Genomic DNA, 21,110 nt, shown 5'->3' with positions numbered 1-21,110 from the left:
GCTACTGTGCTGCTGCTGCCGGCTTTCACAACCTTTGAGTTGAAACCATACTTTGACTTCTCAGAGGAAACTAAGCTAATCCAGATGTCTGTGAGTCACCCTCCCGACTTTGCACTGAACACATAAAAGAAACAAGAACGTGTGGTGGCACAATATGTTAGCGCTGCACTTTCATGGAAAGGAAAACACTCTTTCTGCCCGTCTGGTTCCATTTCTAAAGAAGAAGGATGGCCCTAAAGAGCAGAATGAATATACCGTACAAATACAGTAACAAAGAAGGCCTTCATGTTGCAAGACTGCAAATATATTACGGTTCATGATTTAAAAAGTGAGATAATGAGTGATTTTTTCAATGCTATGAGAGTTGTCATTGTTTTACCGGAACAAATATTTCATTTTAATGAGAAACTCAAGGACTGTTTACCTCCATAAATTAGCCACGCATCAGTGGGCTTTCATCCTTTGGTGTGAGAATAAAGGGAGTGGGACGGTGACAGTGGGTGGTTGGTTTACACAGTTTTTCAGCTGATGACTGACAGGGCTTGTGGAAAGCCACTCAATAATGGTGCAATGCCGGTGAGAAAGGCAAAAACCAGGGATTATTTTGTCAAGTCTGGTGTGTGTGTGTCACCCAACATTACAGTAACTGAGTGACCGGTGTAGAATCCTACATATCTTCATCTTTGAATGTGTCTTTCGAATGCCTCATACAGTTCCGTGTTTATAGTGGTTAATTGGTTCCAGATCGGGCCGAAATTCAATGTTAATAAATGGAATATTTTCATAGTTAGAGCAAAGAAGACCTGTTTATGAATTTCTAAATAGAGTTTTTAACATTATTAGAGCCCTGTAGGCACAAAACAAGACCCGCCTCATCATCTTTGCACTCCTATTACTACACCGTAGCCATTTTTATACTTGTGTATATAACATTTTTTGTAGTAATAGGGAATATTTAACCACAAAATCTTATTAATCTTATTAATTGATATATTTTTCAAAAGTCGTGATAGGATGAAGCTGCAGAATTTGAACTGCAAAGTGGCGATGAGAGTAATTTGACATAGTTATTATAAACTGTTAAATATTAATTGAATCAATGTCCTTTAAGGTATGCTTCTAAACATTAAATAGAGCCGGATTCTTGCACACACCTTATATTAAATGCGTATATGCTTATATATTTGCACAGATAGAAATATAATCACTGACGTTTTGCCAACATAAATTATACCACACCCACCTATTTTGCACTTCTTAGATTTATCGTTTAAGGAGGAGATCAAATACGTTACCAGTGTTGTATAGTACACAGACTGTTTAAAGAGTCTGCAATTACCTTAATCAAGTGCTTGTTCACCCATTTTGTGAAGGTCTTTTTCTGTACTCGATCCCGTTCATCTGAAAAATACAGAAACCACAATCAAACATCAGAATATGCCACAACCAGTATTGTTATATTAATGTAAATATTCAACTGCAAGATACATATAACCTTTCACATGGGCGCTACTTGAAACCTTACAGTGGGATGCATTGTATAGAGTGAGATAAAATGGAATAAATGTAAATACATTAATAAGGTTAACAAAAAGGTTTAGGTTGCTAAGTTACAATGTCTGCACAGTTTTTCAGTGGGTGGAAAAAAACCTGCCTGACAATGAATGCCTGCAGCTGAGTCAGACTGCATCAGAGTACAAATATTGGCAGCTTATTAGCCCGTACTGTTTCACAGAGGTTGCATTTGCAAGTTGATGTCTGTGTTGAATCAACTGTTTATGACCAGACATGACATACAATACCTAGAGAGCAATTATCCAACAAGACAAGGCAAGCTGCAAAGAGGGGACACACCCACTAAAACAACCAGCGTGTACCCATTACTTCTTGTGTATCTTTGAAGTTACAACCACAAAGCACTGTGGAATATCGTCAAGTTCAACTTTACTCATAATTACTTACTCACACAGCAAATAGTCCCATTAACCCTGTGGTGGTGACCTATGGACACCAATGCTAAGTTCTTTCTCTTATCAGTTTAAAGAGAGTGATATGTGTACAGCAATGTGACACACCCTGCAAAAAGCAGCCAAGGAGAGCGATTCTAAACTAACACGTACTGGAGATGCCCTGAAGCTAAATTTACTTGCTTGCTTGCTTGTAATAATTCTGTAAAAAATTAGAAGTGAACATTACAGTGACTTCTTTGGGTCTGCAGGACAATTTGATTAACGATATATATTCCTAAAACTACTGCAAATGTTAGTCACTCCTTGACCGCCTGCAGTTTGTTACCTCATCCTGTTCCCACTGTGACGTTTTCACTTAATAGGTAAAGGATCTTCTTGTTAAAAGTGGCAGTATAAAACCCAAAGCGAGGAAAGTCACATTATTAATAAAAATGCATTCCACCACTGCATGGCAGGAGACAAGTATTCATCTACGGACATCACATAGGATATCCAGTCTAGTGAGCCAGTATGAAAAAATCACATGGATACTATACAACATACATGCATTAGTTTAACTCGTAATACAATGCAATGCGTCCTGTCTACAAAGCCATAGTATTTTTTTTCCATTGAATGCCGCCATACTGATACCTTTCCTTGTATCCATAGCTTTCAACATCCCCTGGTAATAGTTTTCATCTGAGGGCATCCTCTCTCTGCCCATGCTGTCACTCGAAAAGTTCCTGTACCTCTGCTGTGGATAGGCCATTGTCTATCAGGTCTGTTTTAGTCAAAAATAATAGTCCTAAGAGCAAAATATCAATGTCAACTGTCCCTGATGGATTCTCCTGTCAGGTATGTTCCAGCAGTCCCGTGGCCCTGCTCCGCTCACTACTCGGAAAACCCAGTTTCTCCCTTCTTGCCTCTGAACCCCCTGAGTCCCTGACTGGGTTCAGTTCTGCCCTTCTTTACCCTTCTCGTGTTTGTTTTTCCCCTTTCCCTTTTCTCCCGCACTCAGTTCCTTTCATAGTAAATTGTGCCTGTGGGCTATGAGTTCAGGCCTGTCTTCCTATGTGTTTAGTGGAGGACATTGTGGGCAGGGCTCTGAACACACCCCTGTTTCGTTTCACAAGCCAGAAGAGAGGCGGGGGAGGTGTGGTAACGAGAGTCTCCAATCACTTAATCGTCTACGTTGCATAAGATCGCCCATACTTCCCCTTGTGAAGTCAGAAAATATAACCAAAAAAAAAAATTTTTTTTTTCTTTATTTGGATTCTGTGTCTTCACACATTTCTACCAAAAAGTGAGTCAGTCACAAGCACAGATACTGTACTCGCAGAGTTACTTATTTATAGCATTCCTTACACATATGGTGTTTGGGGATAGCAGGCAAATGACAAATGAGTGACGAGGTGGTGATGATCTAGCCATGGACTCCATAGTAGATGTCCACATTTACTTAGAAGTCCAGTCACTCCCAAATGTGGACTATTTTGTGCTTTCATTGTATACATTTCAAGAAATTGACTAAACTGCATTGAAAACGCTTTTTTTAGATTTAGATTGTGTTGCTTCCCAGTAATTACTTCCTCAAATTCATTCACAAATGGAGCTCTTATCTTTAAAGATGATGGTTGTAGTCAACAGATTCTTTACGCAGCAATCACGGATGTTGTTCGCACTAATTACACACTTCCTGTGTTGTGCTATTTTAATCCGGACGCATAATGAACATCACATTTATTACTTCCTGTAACCCTGAGTAGTTTTCCTTGGAGATGCAGGAAGGCAAGAGAGATCTCCAAAAGAAATGCACATAGTAATAACTGGGGAAAGTCAATTGAATAAGCTAATGTACAATTACAATTACTTTTGAGTTGATTTAATGATCATACTGTATACATGGTTGTCTCTCAGATGAAATGGAGCGTAGGGTGTTTCCTCGTGTTGCTTAATCTAATCTATTTAACGCTACTTAAAGTAATAAAGCCAACCTGTATGAACATGAAGGTGCTGCATGTGTAGGCGTCAGTGACTCCGCATGGGTGTGTGTGTGTGTTTGCTCATTCTGATCCACCTTTTTACAGCGAGACACACCTTTGGTATCTCCATTGAATGTCTAGGCAAGCTAAGGAATTAAGGAGTGGCATATGGGTTGACACAAAAAAAGAAAATAATGATTTACTGTGAAAGGAATTTGCACCAATGTTCATTAGGTAAAAAACTGAAAAAAAAACTGAAAAAAAACAACAAAAAATAAAAACTTAAATTATATTAGGAGGGCAAATGTAACAGTTACTGATTGTAAAAGTACCAGATGGATTTAATAAGCTTTGCTTCTTCCTACTCCTTTTGGACATGTGGAACTGGGAACTGATTATGGGATGCACTCAATTGTAATCTGATGCATGTTCAAATGAAATAAAACCATTACCATTACCACATTAAACTTGCAATGCATATTCCACACACAATGTTATTGTCATGCCAGTTGAGCTTCTTGTCTTTCAGCTTCTCCCATCAAGAGCCACCAAGGCGAATCATGTTTCTAACTTGCATGGCTCAGATTTTATACTTGGAAGTTATTCCTGACACAACCCTCCCATTTATCTTGGATGGAGACCAACACTGGACATGTCCAGTGACTGGGTGTTATTTGAATGTGTACCACTTTAATATAAATGTTAAATGTCAGGGGAGCGTACAGTACTGGATAAACCTCGGTTTTGGCTTTCTAAACCTCACAGAGAACACTTGCAGGCGACCCAAATGAGAACCAACTTAGATACAGCAACTGTGGAACGTCTTAGTCATGAGATCTTTCCTCCACATAGGAGACATGTCATTATGGACTCGAAATGCTTATTACTCTACTCCCTCATCCTGCTTCATTAAAACCAGATGCAACATTCTGGTCTCAGACAAGCAATGAGAACTTGAGGAAATTATGAGATGAACATAGGTTTTTACCTTAATGAATGCATTCATAATGTTGGCTCATACATCTACGTCTATCCTAAATGATATTTTGGTTTGCCCAAATTGTTACTTGGTTCAAGTCAAGGGCACTCGCACTTCGTCAGCCTGCTACTTTTAAAATGGCCGAGTATCAAAGACTTCCTCTATGAATATAGACAATAGATATCTTATGGATACTTTTCAGCATGCAAGTTAGAAGTTGACATCTTACAGTAAAAATAATTAAATCTAACCACTAAACTTTGTAACTACTACACAGTCAGCTGGGATAGGCTCCAGCATACCTCCATGACCCTTATAAGGCCAAGCAGCAAAGGGAAAAAAGCAATTAATGAATTCCCAGGCTTTTGCGAGCCACATGTAATCATGGGGCAGACCAAATCTGGCCCCCGTGCCATGAGTTTGACACCTGTAATTCACAGAATCCAAACACCTTAAGTATAGGCTATGATTCCTCAAGCTCTTATGATAGTTTTAAGAAGAAGAAGGTTTTAAGAAGAACGCTAACCCAGAAGAGCAATTCGAGATTTACTGAGATTAGAAGAGCGATTACAGATTCATTGTGAGGTATGAAAAGGCTGCAGAAGGTTCCAATTTATTAGGTTACACTTATTGTCGGATTTGTATTTTCTCCTTGTATGCAAGTCTCCACAGGTTCATTCGGGTGAATGTGAAAGAATTATGGCAATATCTGACCCACCACACCCAATGGGTAAGGAATGCAGTTAAAAGTAGGAGTGACTTGAACACACCTCAGGAATGATCATCTTTCTAAGAAGAGGAGGAGTACGTGGAGACAAGGGGGCAGTGTGATTTACTGTAGCTACCACCTCAATCTCACATTGTATCCCATATCGGCAGATGAGTCTCCACCCGAGGGTAAAAAAATGAAAAAAAACTTGGAGGTGATGTTGATGATGATTTCATCTGTTGGGCATCTCGTTGCTGATTTCACTGGGAATCTACTTGGACAACTTTTCAACTACATAATAGGAAGATCTTTACAACCGCATTTGCTTCTCACATACCTTCTATACTGAGCAAACATCCTTGGTCACATTTACAATTGTTATTGATAAGTTATATAGATAACAAGAATATTAAAACATTAATGAAAGTGGGTAAAAATGTAGTTTTTAACCTGCATCTAATACTGCAGTTACATATATATACTGCACATATGCATATACATTAAATATATGACTCTACATCATTTAAATAGTCTGCAAAATGCAGATGTCGCCAACAGTTAATGCATTGTTGCACTATGATAGCATATCCAGTTATCAGCCACATTACATCCCAACCTGCCTGCGTGCCCTTATTAGCTCAACCCATGAATCGGCAAGTCCACTTTACAAGTCTCTGGATTAGCTCTGAGCTTTAAAATAGACCAGCGTTTTGGAAATCCGCAAAGTAGCAGGCTGCACGGCCAACTTTGAGTCATTAAAGCTGATCTTTAAAGTTGGGAGAATAGATAATATGCAACCTTGTGGTGCAGCGAGATTAGGGCTGTGCACTTGGACTGGCTTTAAAACAGCATCATGTGTCTCCCTCTGCAGGTGAGCGCACCGAAATATCTCCTCATAAAGGCTGATGTAATAATAATATGATGTTATGTGTTCATCACTTTAAAAATTAATGTCTCTAAAACCATTAGTTTGCCGTGGCCAGTTCCTTTCTACTGGTTTATGTATGTAACTCCAACAACACAATGGTCAACACAATGGTGACAGTTCAAAATACATGGGCACAACAAATATGGCATTATTCTGTCAAAAAAGCTTCTGTACGATCAAGATTTTAAGGTATTTTCTTTTTTTTCTTTTCAAGTCCAAGACATTAAGAGCTAAAAAATAGCTTTGAGCATACATGTATTTGATGTAAATATATACAAATATATCTAAAAACACCAATATCAAAAATGTGGTTATGTTTCCAGAACATATTTGGAAATGTTGACTAAAACAGGGAACTTGACCAATGTTTCTATGGCAACGGCTATGTACTAAGAAGCACAATTCAACATTGCAGCCATGACCATAAAGTATACTGCAGAAGGTTTCAAATGTCTGGCAGGTTTACCATGGAAAATAAAAAAAAACATCCCAACAATCCCTCCTGCAGGAGCAGTCGGCAAAGCAGACCTACTTTTCTCCACTAGATGGCGACAGCACAAACACAGACAACCGTTTATAGTTCCCAGATGGTGTCAGGGGGTAAATTATTAACAAAGACAAAACAAAGGCGTTGACTTAAATCATCTATTATTACTGACTGCAACAATCTATTGGATGTCAGACATATTTTAAAATATTTGTTTGAATATCTTTATGTGATGGATGTGATATAGAGTTTCTGTGAGATTTAATTAATGCACTCTGCATCTTATTCTAAATTTGTACGTCTAAATACTCATTCAGCAAACATGGAATGATGTACTTTAAAAGTCACTCATTTAAATAGTTCAACTTAATATCAACACCAATAAATTAAAAACACTTTTCAAAAATGCATTGTATTAATTACAATTACATTCGTAACAATTATAGTACATACAATTATGTACTACTATTTGATTATATTTAAATATAACATTCATTAAGTTATTTTGCTGACTGGATAGGCCAAATTACAAAGTTCTACAACTTCATAGTAAAACATATGAAATGAAATCTCAACACAGTGTTTAAATGATCTGAGACATTGACAAAAGTTCAGTCCCTAGTCGCCTTACAATTTGTCGAGACTCCCTGAGAGAGTCACGTGGCTTCAGTGTGCTCAAATAAACTCCACCCCGCACGATTGCGTCTCACTCACCTACACAACACATTTTACTGTACAGATATCTGCTCCAGTCTCCAGATGAGCTTATTTCATTCCGATAGCATGTTCTTCCAAAGTTCCATCTTTTAGCCATAATGATCCCAATGCAACAAAAGGGGGGTCCTCTGAGTGTGAGACACACGAGGCCAACTGGTGTGAGGACTCTTAAAAAAGAAACAGGAACCACTTTCGAACATATGCTTTTTGCCCCCCATCCCACTTAAAGGCAAAACAACAGAAAACACATCGATGAGACGTGATATTCCTGACATGCTATGAATTTTGTTTGCACTTTAGATTATGCATGTGGAACTGACAGATCCTGTTTTGGGCTACTGATAATATAATAAGTATAGATATCGTAAATATTATTTATCTGAGTTTTGCATGCGTACATTTACAGTATTGGTGTTTTTTGGTGTGTTTTATCCAGTAACAAGTAATGTTATTAAATATTACCAAATAGTGGTCATAACTAACTCTGATCAGTTAGTATTATCATTTTCAAAACTAATATGCTCAAATGCAACCAAACCACAAAAAAGACCAGTCAATGTCATTTATTGTACATTACAATCACAAATTAATACATGTTATGTGCGGCCAAAGGAACAGGCTCCAGGGGCAAACCCACACAACTAGTGTCGCCACTCAATTTTAGGATGTGACGCTGCATGGCGGAGCACAGCTGAGAAGTTCCTATAGGACTTAAATGAAAGGGAAAACTATTTAAATGTGCTGAGCTCTCGTCTTACAAGACAGTGACCTCTGAACTGGGACTGTATACGAAGGGCTCTGATCTCCTATTTCACATGACCACTGTCAGTGAGAAAGCATTGCTGGCAAAAAAAAAAAAAAAAGTCGGCAGTGCCAAATAATGGTTATGACTGTGACGTAACCTTTTGCAAAAGTCATATTAATCAGAATATAATATAAAAGTCCTACTTTAAAACTAAGTCATGCAGGGCGGTTGTATTCCTCTGATCACTTCCATATGATCAGTACTGCTGACAAAATCTGTGTTTTGTAACAAGATAAATTGCACACTTGAGAGACTGGACTAAGGGGCAATGAATAATGATCTGTACATAAGTGAAGTCACATGTTTTAACATGGAAGTTAAAACATTTAAAAGTTAGATTGTCCATGCATACAGTCCACACTCTCAAGGAGTAAGGAGGGTCGAGAACAAATGAACAGGAAGAATAGGAAGAACAAATGTCTCAACTTTTCGCAAGAACAAGGAACACAAAAAAGCGTTTCTTGCACACAAAGTCACTGCTCTGAGAAGTCGAGAAACCAAAACGGGACCACAAATCACGGTTCAAGGCATGAAAATACACTGAATATTACGGTAATTTATATATTTTTGAAAAGCTATGATAGAGTGAAGCCACGAAAAGTTGTAAACCTTCATAATATAATTTTAATTGGCTGAGAGGGGAAAAAGCTTTAACTCAACTCAAAGTTTACTTATTTCTGACATGCCAGAAATTCATCTGATTGTAAGAGAACAAGTTGAGGAAAAATCAATCTCGATATCTCACTTTTTAATTCTTATGTGTCACACCAAATATATTATGCTATTACCGTATTTTCCGGACTATAAGTCACACTTTTTTTCATAGGTTGGCTGTTCCTGTGACTTATACTCCAGAACGACTTATAAATAAAAAACAAACGTTTATGTTTATAGCACAACCTCACTGTTCTTAAAGTGACTTTAGAGTCTTGAATGACACTTCAAGCTCCTGTTGTGGTGTGATTCTAAATCTGCCACTGTATATCCTGAGAGGCCCACGGGATGCCATCAGCATAACCAACGGAAAACAAACACAAAAAGAGGACAAAGTTCAGCTGGAGAATGCATCTTGTGTGAGACACTGTATATCGGAAGCCAGACTTAACCACGCCCCCTGCCTCGCGCCCTTTCACATGGCGTCATTCCACGATGGTCACGGAAGAATGTTAATATCCGTGTTCTCACCTTAGTATGCACAACACAACATACTGTATGAGACTCCAAGCTGAAGCAGTGCTGAGGAAGAGGAAAGAAAATCCTCAAGGTCTGGTATTAGTGGCTCAGGACAGCACGAAATGATACGCTAGCTCATACTAGAGGATAGGAGGCAGAGCTGTCATCATGCAGAATGGATGCCAGTGACAAAAGAGACAGCTAATCCTCATAAAGATGCTCCATTGAAGAGCGCACAAGCTGAAGAAGAGAGGCTATACAGTACATACAAAAATGGCACAAACTCCCCCCAGGTAATAAACAGAATCAAAAAAGGGATTTTCTAAATCTCCGTTATACAGGTTGTTCACCACTGAAAACCAGGGGTGTCCATAGTGTGACCCAAGTGTCATTGCTCCTTCTAATGAAATATATTAATAGATATTATGGTACACTATTTTGCTTTGCCACCTATAAGAGCTTACATACGTAGTTTATAGCATAATACAATAACCTACATCAGGTTCATTTTAGCATCATAACAAAGGTCAAAGCTATATTAATATTTAGATTTTTTATATGAGAAGCATTGCCTGCCAATAGATTGCAATTAAATTTAATTGAGAAAAATATATAATAATAGCAAATAATAAAGAAAAACATTTGGCTGATATTGATTTTGTTATGTTTTTTTTTTTTTACAAAATACACAAATTTTATGCAATGGAAACAAAACCTGTGGTCCTTGTAAAAATAAGTAAATAAATAAATAAATTAAATAAAAAAAACCTCTATGATGGTGGACACAGGCTTTCCCCAAAGCATTTCAAAAATTGGACTTTTCCTTTTGCTCTTCTTACAATCCCACATAAAACATTCCACAGACACCACCGTGTCACGTTTGACTGCAGACATCTCCTCTCAGATAGAAAAAACTGCAAGTCTTAGCATGAAATAGTTATAATTATCCAAAATGTATTCATGAGAAGTCATTTCAGACTTATCCCAGACAGTACTTTGAATGAAATGTAAATGTTTTTGCAGGTTTCACACACACAAGCACCCACAGGCAGCTTTAATAGCTAAGGAAGCACGACAAAAACCGGTTTGGGGAGGCAATGTTGTTTAAAAGCTGTCATCTGCCACTCTGCTGTAAGCGAGTCACTGTGTGTTCTACTGGAATCCCATCAGTCTCAGAAGCTTCAAGACAAGGCCTTAAGGCCTCTTCCCATTATGCATTCACAGGATGACGGCTAATTTTGTTGCAGTTGCAGGTGAAAATAGACATGACATGTTAGCATGTAATCGTCCTGACAATCAATGCTTGCTGAGAGGTTTGGTTGGCAAATATACCGTATTTTCCGGACTATAAGACTACACTTTTTTTCATTGGTTGGCTGTTCCTGCGACTTATATTCCAGAGCGACTTATGTATGTTTTTTTTCTACCTAATTATGCATTTTTGTCCTTGTGCAACTTATACTCCAGAGCGACTTATGTATGTTTTTTTCTACCTAATTATACATACAAATTTCCCCACTGAGGGACGAATAAAGGCTAATCTTAATTTTTGGCCTTGTGCGACTTATACTCCTGATTCCAGAAAATAGTAAATATAATAGTGGTTCAAATGTGAATGACACCTCTCATGACTAAAATGAATGAAACATAATAAAATGTTGGAATAAAATTGAATATCGACGATCCTGTGTAGCACAATAATCGACCAGCAAAATATGACATGTTTGTATTTTTACTTAGATCCTTAGTTTTCACCTTGTGGGGGCGCGTGATGGGGTGGCATGAGGTGCTGCTGTCAAGGTTGTACATGAGAATGCAAAATGTAAACAAACTACACATGTAGCTGTTCATATGCTCCGAGCTAAACAGCCAAATGGACTTAGCACTACCAAGGAGGGAAGCAGGCATTTCATGGAACAGAAGAATAAGCTAAAACAAAAGATAGAGGGGATGCGCCTGTGTGGTGGTGACAGGTGGGGCCTTCATGGGCGTGCGGAGGACTAAAGGGGAATTTGATGTATGGGCGTGTCATTTTTAAAAAAGGGAGACCATGTGCAGAAATTCCAGTTGTTTTCCCCACCCTGAAAACACCCATGAACGACATCATGCTCTTGGTTTGCTGCTCATATTGATTCAGCTGTTCAAAGACCTTCGTGACACATGGAGCGCAGACACTCCTTTTCCGATGTATTCTGAGCAGTAATCAACTAAATCCAGGTTTAGCTCTTATCTCTATTCAACCATTCACTTCACATCTATTTCACTTGCAGCTGTTGCAGTTTTTCATATTATCTGATGGACCGCTATGATGACTCTGCTGTCATCTCTCAGCCATTTTTGGAGAGTGGAGTCATTTCCAAGGCAACCTTAATAACCTTACATGACTGCAAAGAACGCCCCAAACTAATACGGCATATCATTTAATAGTGTGAAGTGGATGGGTTTATCTGCTTTGCACAGCAGGCAACACACACATAACTGGCCCTCATGTTATCACCAGCACAATTTAAAAAAGGTACAGCTGAGGCAACGAGATGGAGGTCGTGTTTTAACGATGTAATATAGCCAAGACACACACTCACTGCGTATTCGTCCACAACTATGTGGAGTAATGTACTCATATTTGAGGTTGCCCACTGTTGATAGTAAACAAAGTTCACAGGCGTCAGACGCTCATGTGGTGGGCGGCGGCTTTGGCTGAGTGTCCTCACCCACTACTAAACAGTAGGGCTGCCAACCTTAATTCAATCCTGCCGTGGACAAGTATAAATGTGGAATGCAATGTGTGCTGTAGGAGCTGCCAGTTGCTGTTGCAATGTGAACACACATACACATTGCGTGTTGCGTTCATGTTAATATGTTTCTTTACAAAAAAAATCCATACAGCTCATAACTAGATGAATTAATACAGTAAGTTAGACACACACATCACAGCAACCCAAATCTGGTGACCTACCAGGTATGATCTTCATCTACGAGATGGTACAGAGGAGAAGACAAAGATGAGGGTAAAGAAAAGAAGCACTGGACTAAAAGGGGATACGCAGCACAGCAGAGGCTGCTGTTTGTTTGCTCTGAAATGCCTTGTTTCTCCCTTGTGTTGAATTTTGACAGGCTGCGCCTGCTGCTTGAATGTGTCAGCCTGCTCTCCTGTGGCCAGGGGAGGAGGGACGACCCCAAGCCTGGGGAAAAGGGCAGGGGCGAGGGGCTAAGAGGGCTGAGAGGGGTGGGTGTTCAGGCAGAAAGGGCTGGAGCTGACTGGGGGCTATAAATATCTACCAGCACCAGATGATCACATAGTGTCACAGTTAGAAACTGATGGAAGCACTCTGGCGGGACATTTGACAAATTTGCCCCTGGAGATCCCCCGCAAACACAATCAGACCGCCCACCACCGCATACTAGCACTGATGATAGACAGTTTTATCCCATTAAACCACAATGAGACAACCATCTGTACATGACAATCCTACTCTATTTATGGCACATACGTACAGTTCCAGACACACGTTTACATACATTCATCATATAAGAGACTATCATATTCATTTTGGGCCCTCAATTTATATTATCATATCAAAAAATATCACTTTTTAATAAGAATTGGGTGCAAAAGTTTACACAGGATAGATGCATACTTTAGATTTCAGAATGCTTTGACAAAGTATAAAAACTTTTTTTTGTTTTTTTTAGTGATCACAACTGAATGCATCTGTAGGTTCTCTTTGGAAGCATGACCAATAACCAATAATCATGTCCAAGGAAGTCAATGCAGATCTAAAAAGGACAGAAGGTGTTATGGTCGGATAAGACCATCCAGCCATCGAGCCATTGTCTATGCCGCTTATCCTCATTAGGGTTGTGGGGGTACGTTGGAGTCTATCCCAGATAAGACGAAGATGGAGCTATTTGGTTATAATGACAAGATGTTTGTTTATGGAAGGGCTTTCCAAAAGCCACTACCTCTATCCTATCCGAAATTTTGGACTAAACGATAATAGGCCAGTGTCAGAGTTTACTCATTAAAACTGTGGCTTGTTCTGCAAGAGAGGCCACCATCCTTAGAGCTTTTGGTATTAATCCCATATTTTGTCTGGGATCAAAAGAGGGCACAGCAATCCTTTAAAATAGTTTGTTTTCTTATATGCACATGGTATTATAAATCACAATGTTGTCAACATGTCTCATTTCTCCGCGATGCTAAAAGCAATTCCATCCTGTGTCTGGAGATGGCGAATGGCGGTACCTATATGGAGAAAACATGTGTGGGGAAGTCCTTTCATGAACATCCTTATATGTTTTTAGGGGCCTCATGCATATCATTCAAGGACATGTGACTAGAATGTATTTCAGGCTTGTGCCCACATGGAAATAAGTTTCAATCGACACCCATAGTCAGATGGTGAAGAGACCATCATTTGAATGATAATTGCACCCAGCAGATTAATGAAGGCCTGGAATGTGAATGTAACAGATATAAAGGTCTTACTTCAACAGGATACACAGCTGAAGTAGTATCACTCTGATGTTCCTCTGGACACATGACTAAAGTCCTAAGTATTCTGGACAAACCCACAACTGATTCCATATGGTATTGATCTCTCTTTCCTGGGTTTGGCTGATATTCAGCAAACAGCTTTTGTTGCTGGAACATATTTCGTACAGCACATGACTTTCCAGCTCCTTTTTTTCATCTGTTTGCTTTTAAATACTTAAAATTCATTCATTCATTCATTTTCTACCGTTTATCAGAGATTGTCGATGTATGTCGGAGATTTTTCACTGTAATTATTTATTTCAGCTACAACTGCCCAGCTGGGATAGGCTCCAGCATACCCCCGGTAAGTGGTATAGAAAATGTATGTATGGATTATCATTTCCGACTGTGAGTGACGAGGTCTACACTTAATTTTTAGAATGAGAATGTAGAATGACAGTAAAGATCTATTTTAGTGTATGATTTCATTGGACTGTAACTATGATGAGATAAATATAACTCTGTCAAAAGACAAGATAAATGGTGAAAAAAATATAAAAATCGCAACATTCCAATTCCTTCCTTTCTTCTTAATAAATGCCTGATTCAGAATTCAGGCCCTCACGTTCACCAAGAGTGTGACCACAGCGCCAGTAGGGTGCATCACCACAATGAAACACACTGAACTGGAGCATAGTGTAGTTGTTCATTTAACCGATTACACAAGTATGCGTTGGGCAGCAGTTCAGAGATGCGAACAAGGGGGACCTCAATGGTATGTCTGTGGTGTGTTCATGTCCGATTCTCGCTGGTGCCATGTGTGGGTAGAGTTCAAATGCCCAATGGAGTGTGCACCACTTCAGTGCATTCAAGCACATTCACGACAAAGCAATATAAAGAGGATTCATCAGCATTGATGTAAGAAGCAAAGCTGCACACACATAAAGGAATGTCATTATCTGCAAGCAGACATACAGTAGAATTAGATAACACAAGGAAGTCCAGCACTAAAAATGGCTTCACTGTAAACATGAGCACAACACTAAACTAAGGTCAAATCAGAAGGACACAAAGTAACACCTGTTTAAGCTTGTTGTCCATTCAACACAACAGTGGTTGTAAATGGACAGCAGATGTCAGCAGTGAACTGCTCTAGTCACTTGACTATCATTATGATATGTATATGATTATGTGATATGCAATGCCTTCAAATAATCATCAAATATGGATAAGAAAATCTCTCAAGTCCTTCTTTTGAACTCAGTAGTGTCTTGTCTGATGAGGTGGAAAAATTACGTTGAGTATCGTTTCTTTGCTGTGAGTTAAAACATTTTGACCACATATTAAATAAGGCCTGCTAATTAGATCCAGATCTTCCGTCACGTGTTGTACCAAACAAACACAACTGCAGAGCTATGAGCAATCTGTTCCAGCTCCCTCACTCTATTCTATTGCTCACACCCACAACAGACAACGCCCATGTGAAGTTCTTCAAATGCCCTTAGAGGGCTCCAAAACTGTCACGTGAGCTGGACTTTTATTTTACTTTTCAATTCCTACTAACTTGAGTAACAAGCACACACACACACACTGCAAAGACTCAAGTTTTACTTCTGCTGTCAAACACAAAACCAACCAGCCTCTTCAAAATAAAAAAAGGAGGCTACCTTGCAAAACTCTTATCATACTGCATGCATGCCTCCCAAATTCTACACATGAATACTGACAGTATCTCTCATACAAACAAAAGCTGACAGCAAACAGGACTCCACGAAGCAATCTTGACAATGATGAAGTACTATGGCAAGAGACGAGATGAGAGAGAGTGCCAAAAGCACCACGCCTCCTTCACTTGGTCAATCTGGCTTTAGTATCTCTACAGGGACCAGGCGAGGTTGAATCTTAGCAAACAGCCCCACCTTGTTGGAATGACCTCAGGTCTGCAATATCTAATTAGGCAAACATGCAAAGTATGGTCCAAGAGATTATTACTTTTACTTTAACCATTTGCAGAAAGCTACTTACACTATAGGTCTGTATTTGATTTGTTTATTTAATGGCCAGTCATGCATGTAAACAACCAGTGATTGTGTGAACACTATGTTATTCTACTTATACAGTACTGTTACTTATCTTTATGTATCTTGTATTGAAGGATAAAGTGTTTTAATAACAATTTTAGCTTTGATCATTTGTAGAAGCCATAAATCATGCATGTGTGAAAACTGGCACTTCTATTTTAACTCAGAGATAATTAAATCCCAAGCATGCCTCAATGGATTATTCACACCAGCTATTGATAACAAGAGACAGCTGTGAGTTACCTTACACTAAACAAGCTATACTTCATAATATTTCATGTTGAACACTTGCTATATTATGAATTATAACCAAAAATGCACATTTTATCATTGGTGTATGCATTGTAGTGTTGTTTTGAGTTAATTTCAATTACCAAGCAAGACATGACGAAGGAATGGAAGATACAGGAAGTAAAGTCATCTGTACACACCTTCTATGAAGTTAGGCCATGTCTTTTCCTCTGGCGCCTCCAATGAGTGGTCCCAATCTGCCTCAGGTGAGGCCCCCAGCCCCCTGCCACCCGCCGCTCCTGACAAAAGTGCCCTCTCAATGGCAATTTCTTCCAGAACATCCAGGTCCAACTCATCGTCTTCTTCCTCAGGTTGCACAGGCTGTGGAGGCGGCTGCTCCCCGGTTGCCCCAGGACTAACAAGCTGCTTCACTTCAACTATCTCTTCAACGACTACGATTTTCCTCTTCATGTTGCCCTCGTCTGTTTCCGGGCCTGTGGACAAACAGGTGTCCCCCAAGTGAGGCTGGGCACTCGCGGGTGTTGCAGTGGCAGAGGGTGTGTCCTCCAAGTCCCTCTTCTTCTCTTCCTCCTGTTGTAAGGCCGCCGACACAGAGTGTGAATTCTCTGTGCTGCGCTCTGCTGCCGGAGTGGCTGAATGTTGTGCAACTATGGGAGGCTCCTCTTGCTTGACAAGGGGGCTGTCCTGTGCCTGAGCTACAGCTGCCTCCGCTGTTACTACTGGCTGTGCTGACGCTAATTCTTTGGCTTCGGGTGCTTCCCTAGCAGTGGAGGATGTTTTTGCTTTCGGAACCTCCTGCTTGATTTTTTCTGCAAAAAGCAGTTCTGGCTCCACCCCTCCTTTGTCTGCCGGGGCCTCAGAGAGTGCAGCTGCAGCCTGTCTGGTTTCCTCACTGCACATTCTTTTAGGGTTCGTTTTTGGAGAAACATTTCGTTTTTTCAGTGCAGACGTCACAATAGGACTGTCTTTAACTGTGTGCCCAGGCGATGTTGTCATGTCAGTAGATATCAATGCTTCCACTTCGGGGTTTGTGCTTACGGTCGAGGAAACAGAAGTCCCAATTTGCAACTTCACACTTTTTGATAATTCCACTCCAGATTCTGACGTTTTTTCAAAGGTTTTCTTGTCAGGTTTAGTCATTTTTGGTACTGCCTCTACTATTTCTGTCTGAACTGTCACTATTTCCACTTTAGCAGCTGACATTTCCTTACATTTCACAGAGCCCATACGAGGTAAGGAATCTTTAATTGGTGCAGTTTCTAGTTGACCCACTGTGGGGGCTGCTGTGGTACGGCAAAACTCAACTTCTGATTGTTCGGAGGTTTTCAACATTGTGTTAGGAGTATCACTTTGTTTCTTTTCCGTTTTTATTTTAGGCTCAGACTTTGCAGATGATGGTCCCTCATGCGTTATGCTGGGTTTGGTATGGTTTTCATCACTGAGCTTAACGTTTTTATCGTCCACTTTTGTGTCCGGTGTCGCCTCACCAGTGATATTCTTGTTCTTTTCTGCTTGAGATTTCTTTTTCTTTCGCTTAGACTTCGAGACTCCCTCAGTCCCTTGTTTGTTCTCAATAGCCGCTTCTGCGGGCACGATGGTTTGACTGAGCTCGGAAGACATGGCTGTTTGAAGTGCTTCTTCTGGTTGTTTATGTTCAATTTCCTCTTTGTCTGGTTTTGCCTTTTCAGTACTCACCATCACTGTTGTGACAGTGGTTCTAGTGACAGTTGCTTCCACATCAATTTGTGAGGACTCCAGTGCTGCTTTCTCACAGATGTCTTCATTGTTAGACTTAGCTGAGAGATGTACGTTAGACACGATGAGCTCCTGGGTTTCTTTGACTTTTGGGATCTCTGCTACATTCACAGATACGACTGGCTTGTGTCTTGCCACATACTGATCGATTTCGGTTTTGGGTGTCTCCTGAACAATGGCTGCTTTTGATGCTCTTTTCACTTTTTCATTGCCTGTTTTAGACTCAGGTTGGCTCTTTAAATTGGTGCATTTAGGTAATTCCTTTTGAACCTTTGCTCCCCTAACCTGTTCTTCCATAGCATCTTCAGTGGCCGGTTTGGTGGCAGGAATGTTGGTGCCTACTAGGAGTTTAGATGTTTCCTGAGAAGCCATTTCCAGTTGAAACCTTGCAGTGTCAGTTGCTCCAGCATCTCTGGCAAGCTCTGCATCCACATTCCCCTTTCCCATCTTTTCCTTGACATTTTGATTGTTGAATTTGGTGATGACAGGGGTGGCTGTGACGCTTTCTGCCAAAAGACTGCTGGTTCCCTTATCAGAAGCATGCACAGGGAAAGCTTTTACATCATCTGTTGCTGGGGCAGCAATGGCTGTTAACTGGGAAGATTTAACTGGATGTATCACCTCCTTGTTATACTCCTTCTTGACTTCTGTTTCTGTTTCACTTCTGGTTGTAGCCTCAGCAACAGAAGGCACAGTCATCGGCGGGGCTGTTTTAGAGGATGCTGATGCTGTCAAAGAAGTCTTTGGAACATCCTTTTTTAAAGGCATCTCAAGTACTTTCTTTTTCTGTGAGGATGGTACTGTCTTTTCAGCACTCACATCACGCTGCTGATGAATCACACTTTTGACCTCCATCGCCTTGGATTCACCTCTGAAATTGTTTCCATTTGTAAACAGAGAATGAGACTGATCTTCCATTTCCTTGGGTCTGGCAGGTTCTGCAGACAGTTTGCGACCCCTGAATTTGGGGGTCCTATCAGAATAGCTCTCTTTTTCTCTGGGACCCATCATATGGCGGTAGCTTTGACGTTCTGCTACTGCTTCTTGGCTTTCAGCTTCACCCCTAGGCCCTGGTTTGGGCACATAAGATATTGGACCTTCAACAGATTGGACCCGTGCAGCTCGTTGAACCATGGCCAGAGTGGCAGCTGGTTTCCTAAACCTTTGCAAAGAGGCTGGAACAATCTCGTGGGGCAGGCGGAGGAAGTCACGCAGGTAAACAATACCGTCATTGGAAAGGTACCAGTAGAAATGTCTCCAAGCAAATGTCTCCTTCACAAAGCCCCTGGACTTAAGTGAACCCATAGCACGGATTACTTGTAGATTGCTCACTCCTTGTATCTCAGGATGCTTGGTCTGAGGTCTCTTGTCCTTTTTGGCGACCATGACACCATCTCGAAAGAGAACCTCATAGATTGCCCTCAGGTCCCGCAGGGGCATAAGCATTCCTGCAACCATTTTTATATCTAAACTGTCTCTAATTCCAAAGAAAAATAGCCTCTAGTCAAGCCACACGTTTTACTGTGTGAAAAAAATCCACTGGCAAACACGTGTTTCAATTCAGAGAGACAAAATAGAAAGAGAAAAGAATTGCTGCAATATCTTTCCTTTCTTTCTCACCCTTGTGTTCTTGTTGATTCTTCAGGTATCGTGAAGAATGAATAGTCCTTTCTCAGACTTGATTCAAACAAAATTCTGAGTATGTCCCCCACAGCATTCAGCGTGTGGCTGCCTTCTGCTGGGATGGCAATGACAGAATGGAAGAGAGGGAGCGTATGAGTGTGTGAGAGAAAGAGTGAAGCACACTTCTTAGTCCGGCTCCTCCTACCGTCCTTCTCTATTCCTTATGAAAAAACTTGCATGGAAAAAAGTTGTCAGTATAGTAAAAAGAACGACAGCTACAGGGAAGTGAAGTTAAAAATAGTATCTGCAGTAAACCGATTAACAGAAAGAAAGAGCAAATCAAATGAATGGAGCCAAACACCACTGAAGTGTGTCTGAGCACATGTTCAGTGGCTCTGTGACTTCTACAGAAACGCCCACTCCAACACAAAAGTACACACCTCCTGTATAATGTTCCCTCTCTCACACACACACACACACACACCTTTAAACGAACACCATAGCTAGCTGACACACGCCCTATGGTGTGTCACACACACCAGCTCAGTGAATGAGATTTTCTAAACTCAGATACACTTCAAGAAAGCGAGACAACCAGTTGGCTTACATCCATCCTGCCCTGGAGCCACTCGTTTTTCATGTATGTAGGTTATCAGGTGCAAGGTATCTAGTTTTACACATTTCCGGATCAGCCATCCTTCTACATTGAAGGTGTGGCATTCCCAGTTTTATACAATAGCATAATATAATGTTGTAATAATAATAATGTTCTACTAAATGTACTGTATTTAAATTTTACATTGCAATTAGTTGGACATCCGTACCTATGATATGCATTACAAAAAATCAGCAAGCATTTTGCAGTTTATTAGAATTATGTAACACATGGCAATGCACCGTAGAGATGTGTTGCTAGCTAACATTAGAACGTCATGCCCCAAATGAGCTAATAACTCCCTTGCATAACTATAAAAAGAACCGTGCATTATAGCCAACCTTTTCAGCACTCCCTGAGACCTGATATCAGATTTCTATCCCTAGTTCACTTCTCCCTCCAGCGCATCTGTCTCCCGTCCATCTCTCTGTTTCTCTGAGAGTGATTTCTCATGGACAGAGCCCAGTCACAAGCAAATGTAAAGTGACCATCAGGTAGGGCAGAGAAGCACATGTTCACTGACTGAGTCATGAAA

The 21,110-nt window shown here is 40.2% G+C and overlaps 2 protein-coding genes across 2 annotated transcripts in view; both read right to left on the bottom strand.

Moving 5' to 3' along the window:
- The window catches only part of LOC131105714 (plectin-like), a 66,649-nt gene extending 49,016 nt beyond the window's left edge, over nt 1-17,633 (bottom strand). The window contains exons 1-2 of the mRNA XM_078790521.1: nt 16,722-17,633; nt 1,340-1,401 (exon numbers count right to left, since the gene is read on the bottom strand). Of these exons, the coding sequence (XP_078646647.1) occupies nt 1,340-1,401; nt 16,722-17,538 (879 nt within the window). The 5' untranslated portion in view covers nt 17,539-17,633. The remainder of the gene's footprint in view (nt 1-1,339; nt 1,402-16,721) is intronic.
- A 98-nt stretch (nt 17,634-17,731) lies between these two features.
- On the bottom strand, nt 17,732-20,398 carry LOC144898490 (uncharacterized). The gene is made up of 3 exons (XM_078790520.1): nt 20,126-20,398; nt 17,835-20,032; nt 17,732-17,748 (listed from the first exon to the last, which is right to left on the bottom strand). The coding sequence occupies exons 2-3, from the start codon at nt 19,753-19,755 to the stop codon at nt 17,732-17,734; spliced, it is 1,938 nt and encodes a 645-aa protein (XP_078646646.1). The 5' UTR covers nt 19,756-20,032; nt 20,126-20,398.
- Nucleotides 20,399-21,110: the final 712 nt, after the last annotated feature.

The sequence above is a fragment of the Doryrhamphus excisus genome, linkage group LG5, assembly GCF_037039965.1.
Source record: "Doryrhamphus excisus strain RoL-2023G ecotype Guam linkage group LG5, RoL_Dexc_Guam_v1.1, whole genome shotgun sequence".
NCBI classification, from domain to species: domain Eukaryota; kingdom Metazoa; phylum Chordata; class Actinopteri; order Syngnathiformes; family Syngnathidae; genus Doryrhamphus; species Doryrhamphus excisus.
This window is presented reverse-complemented; position numbering and strand designations above follow the sequence as displayed.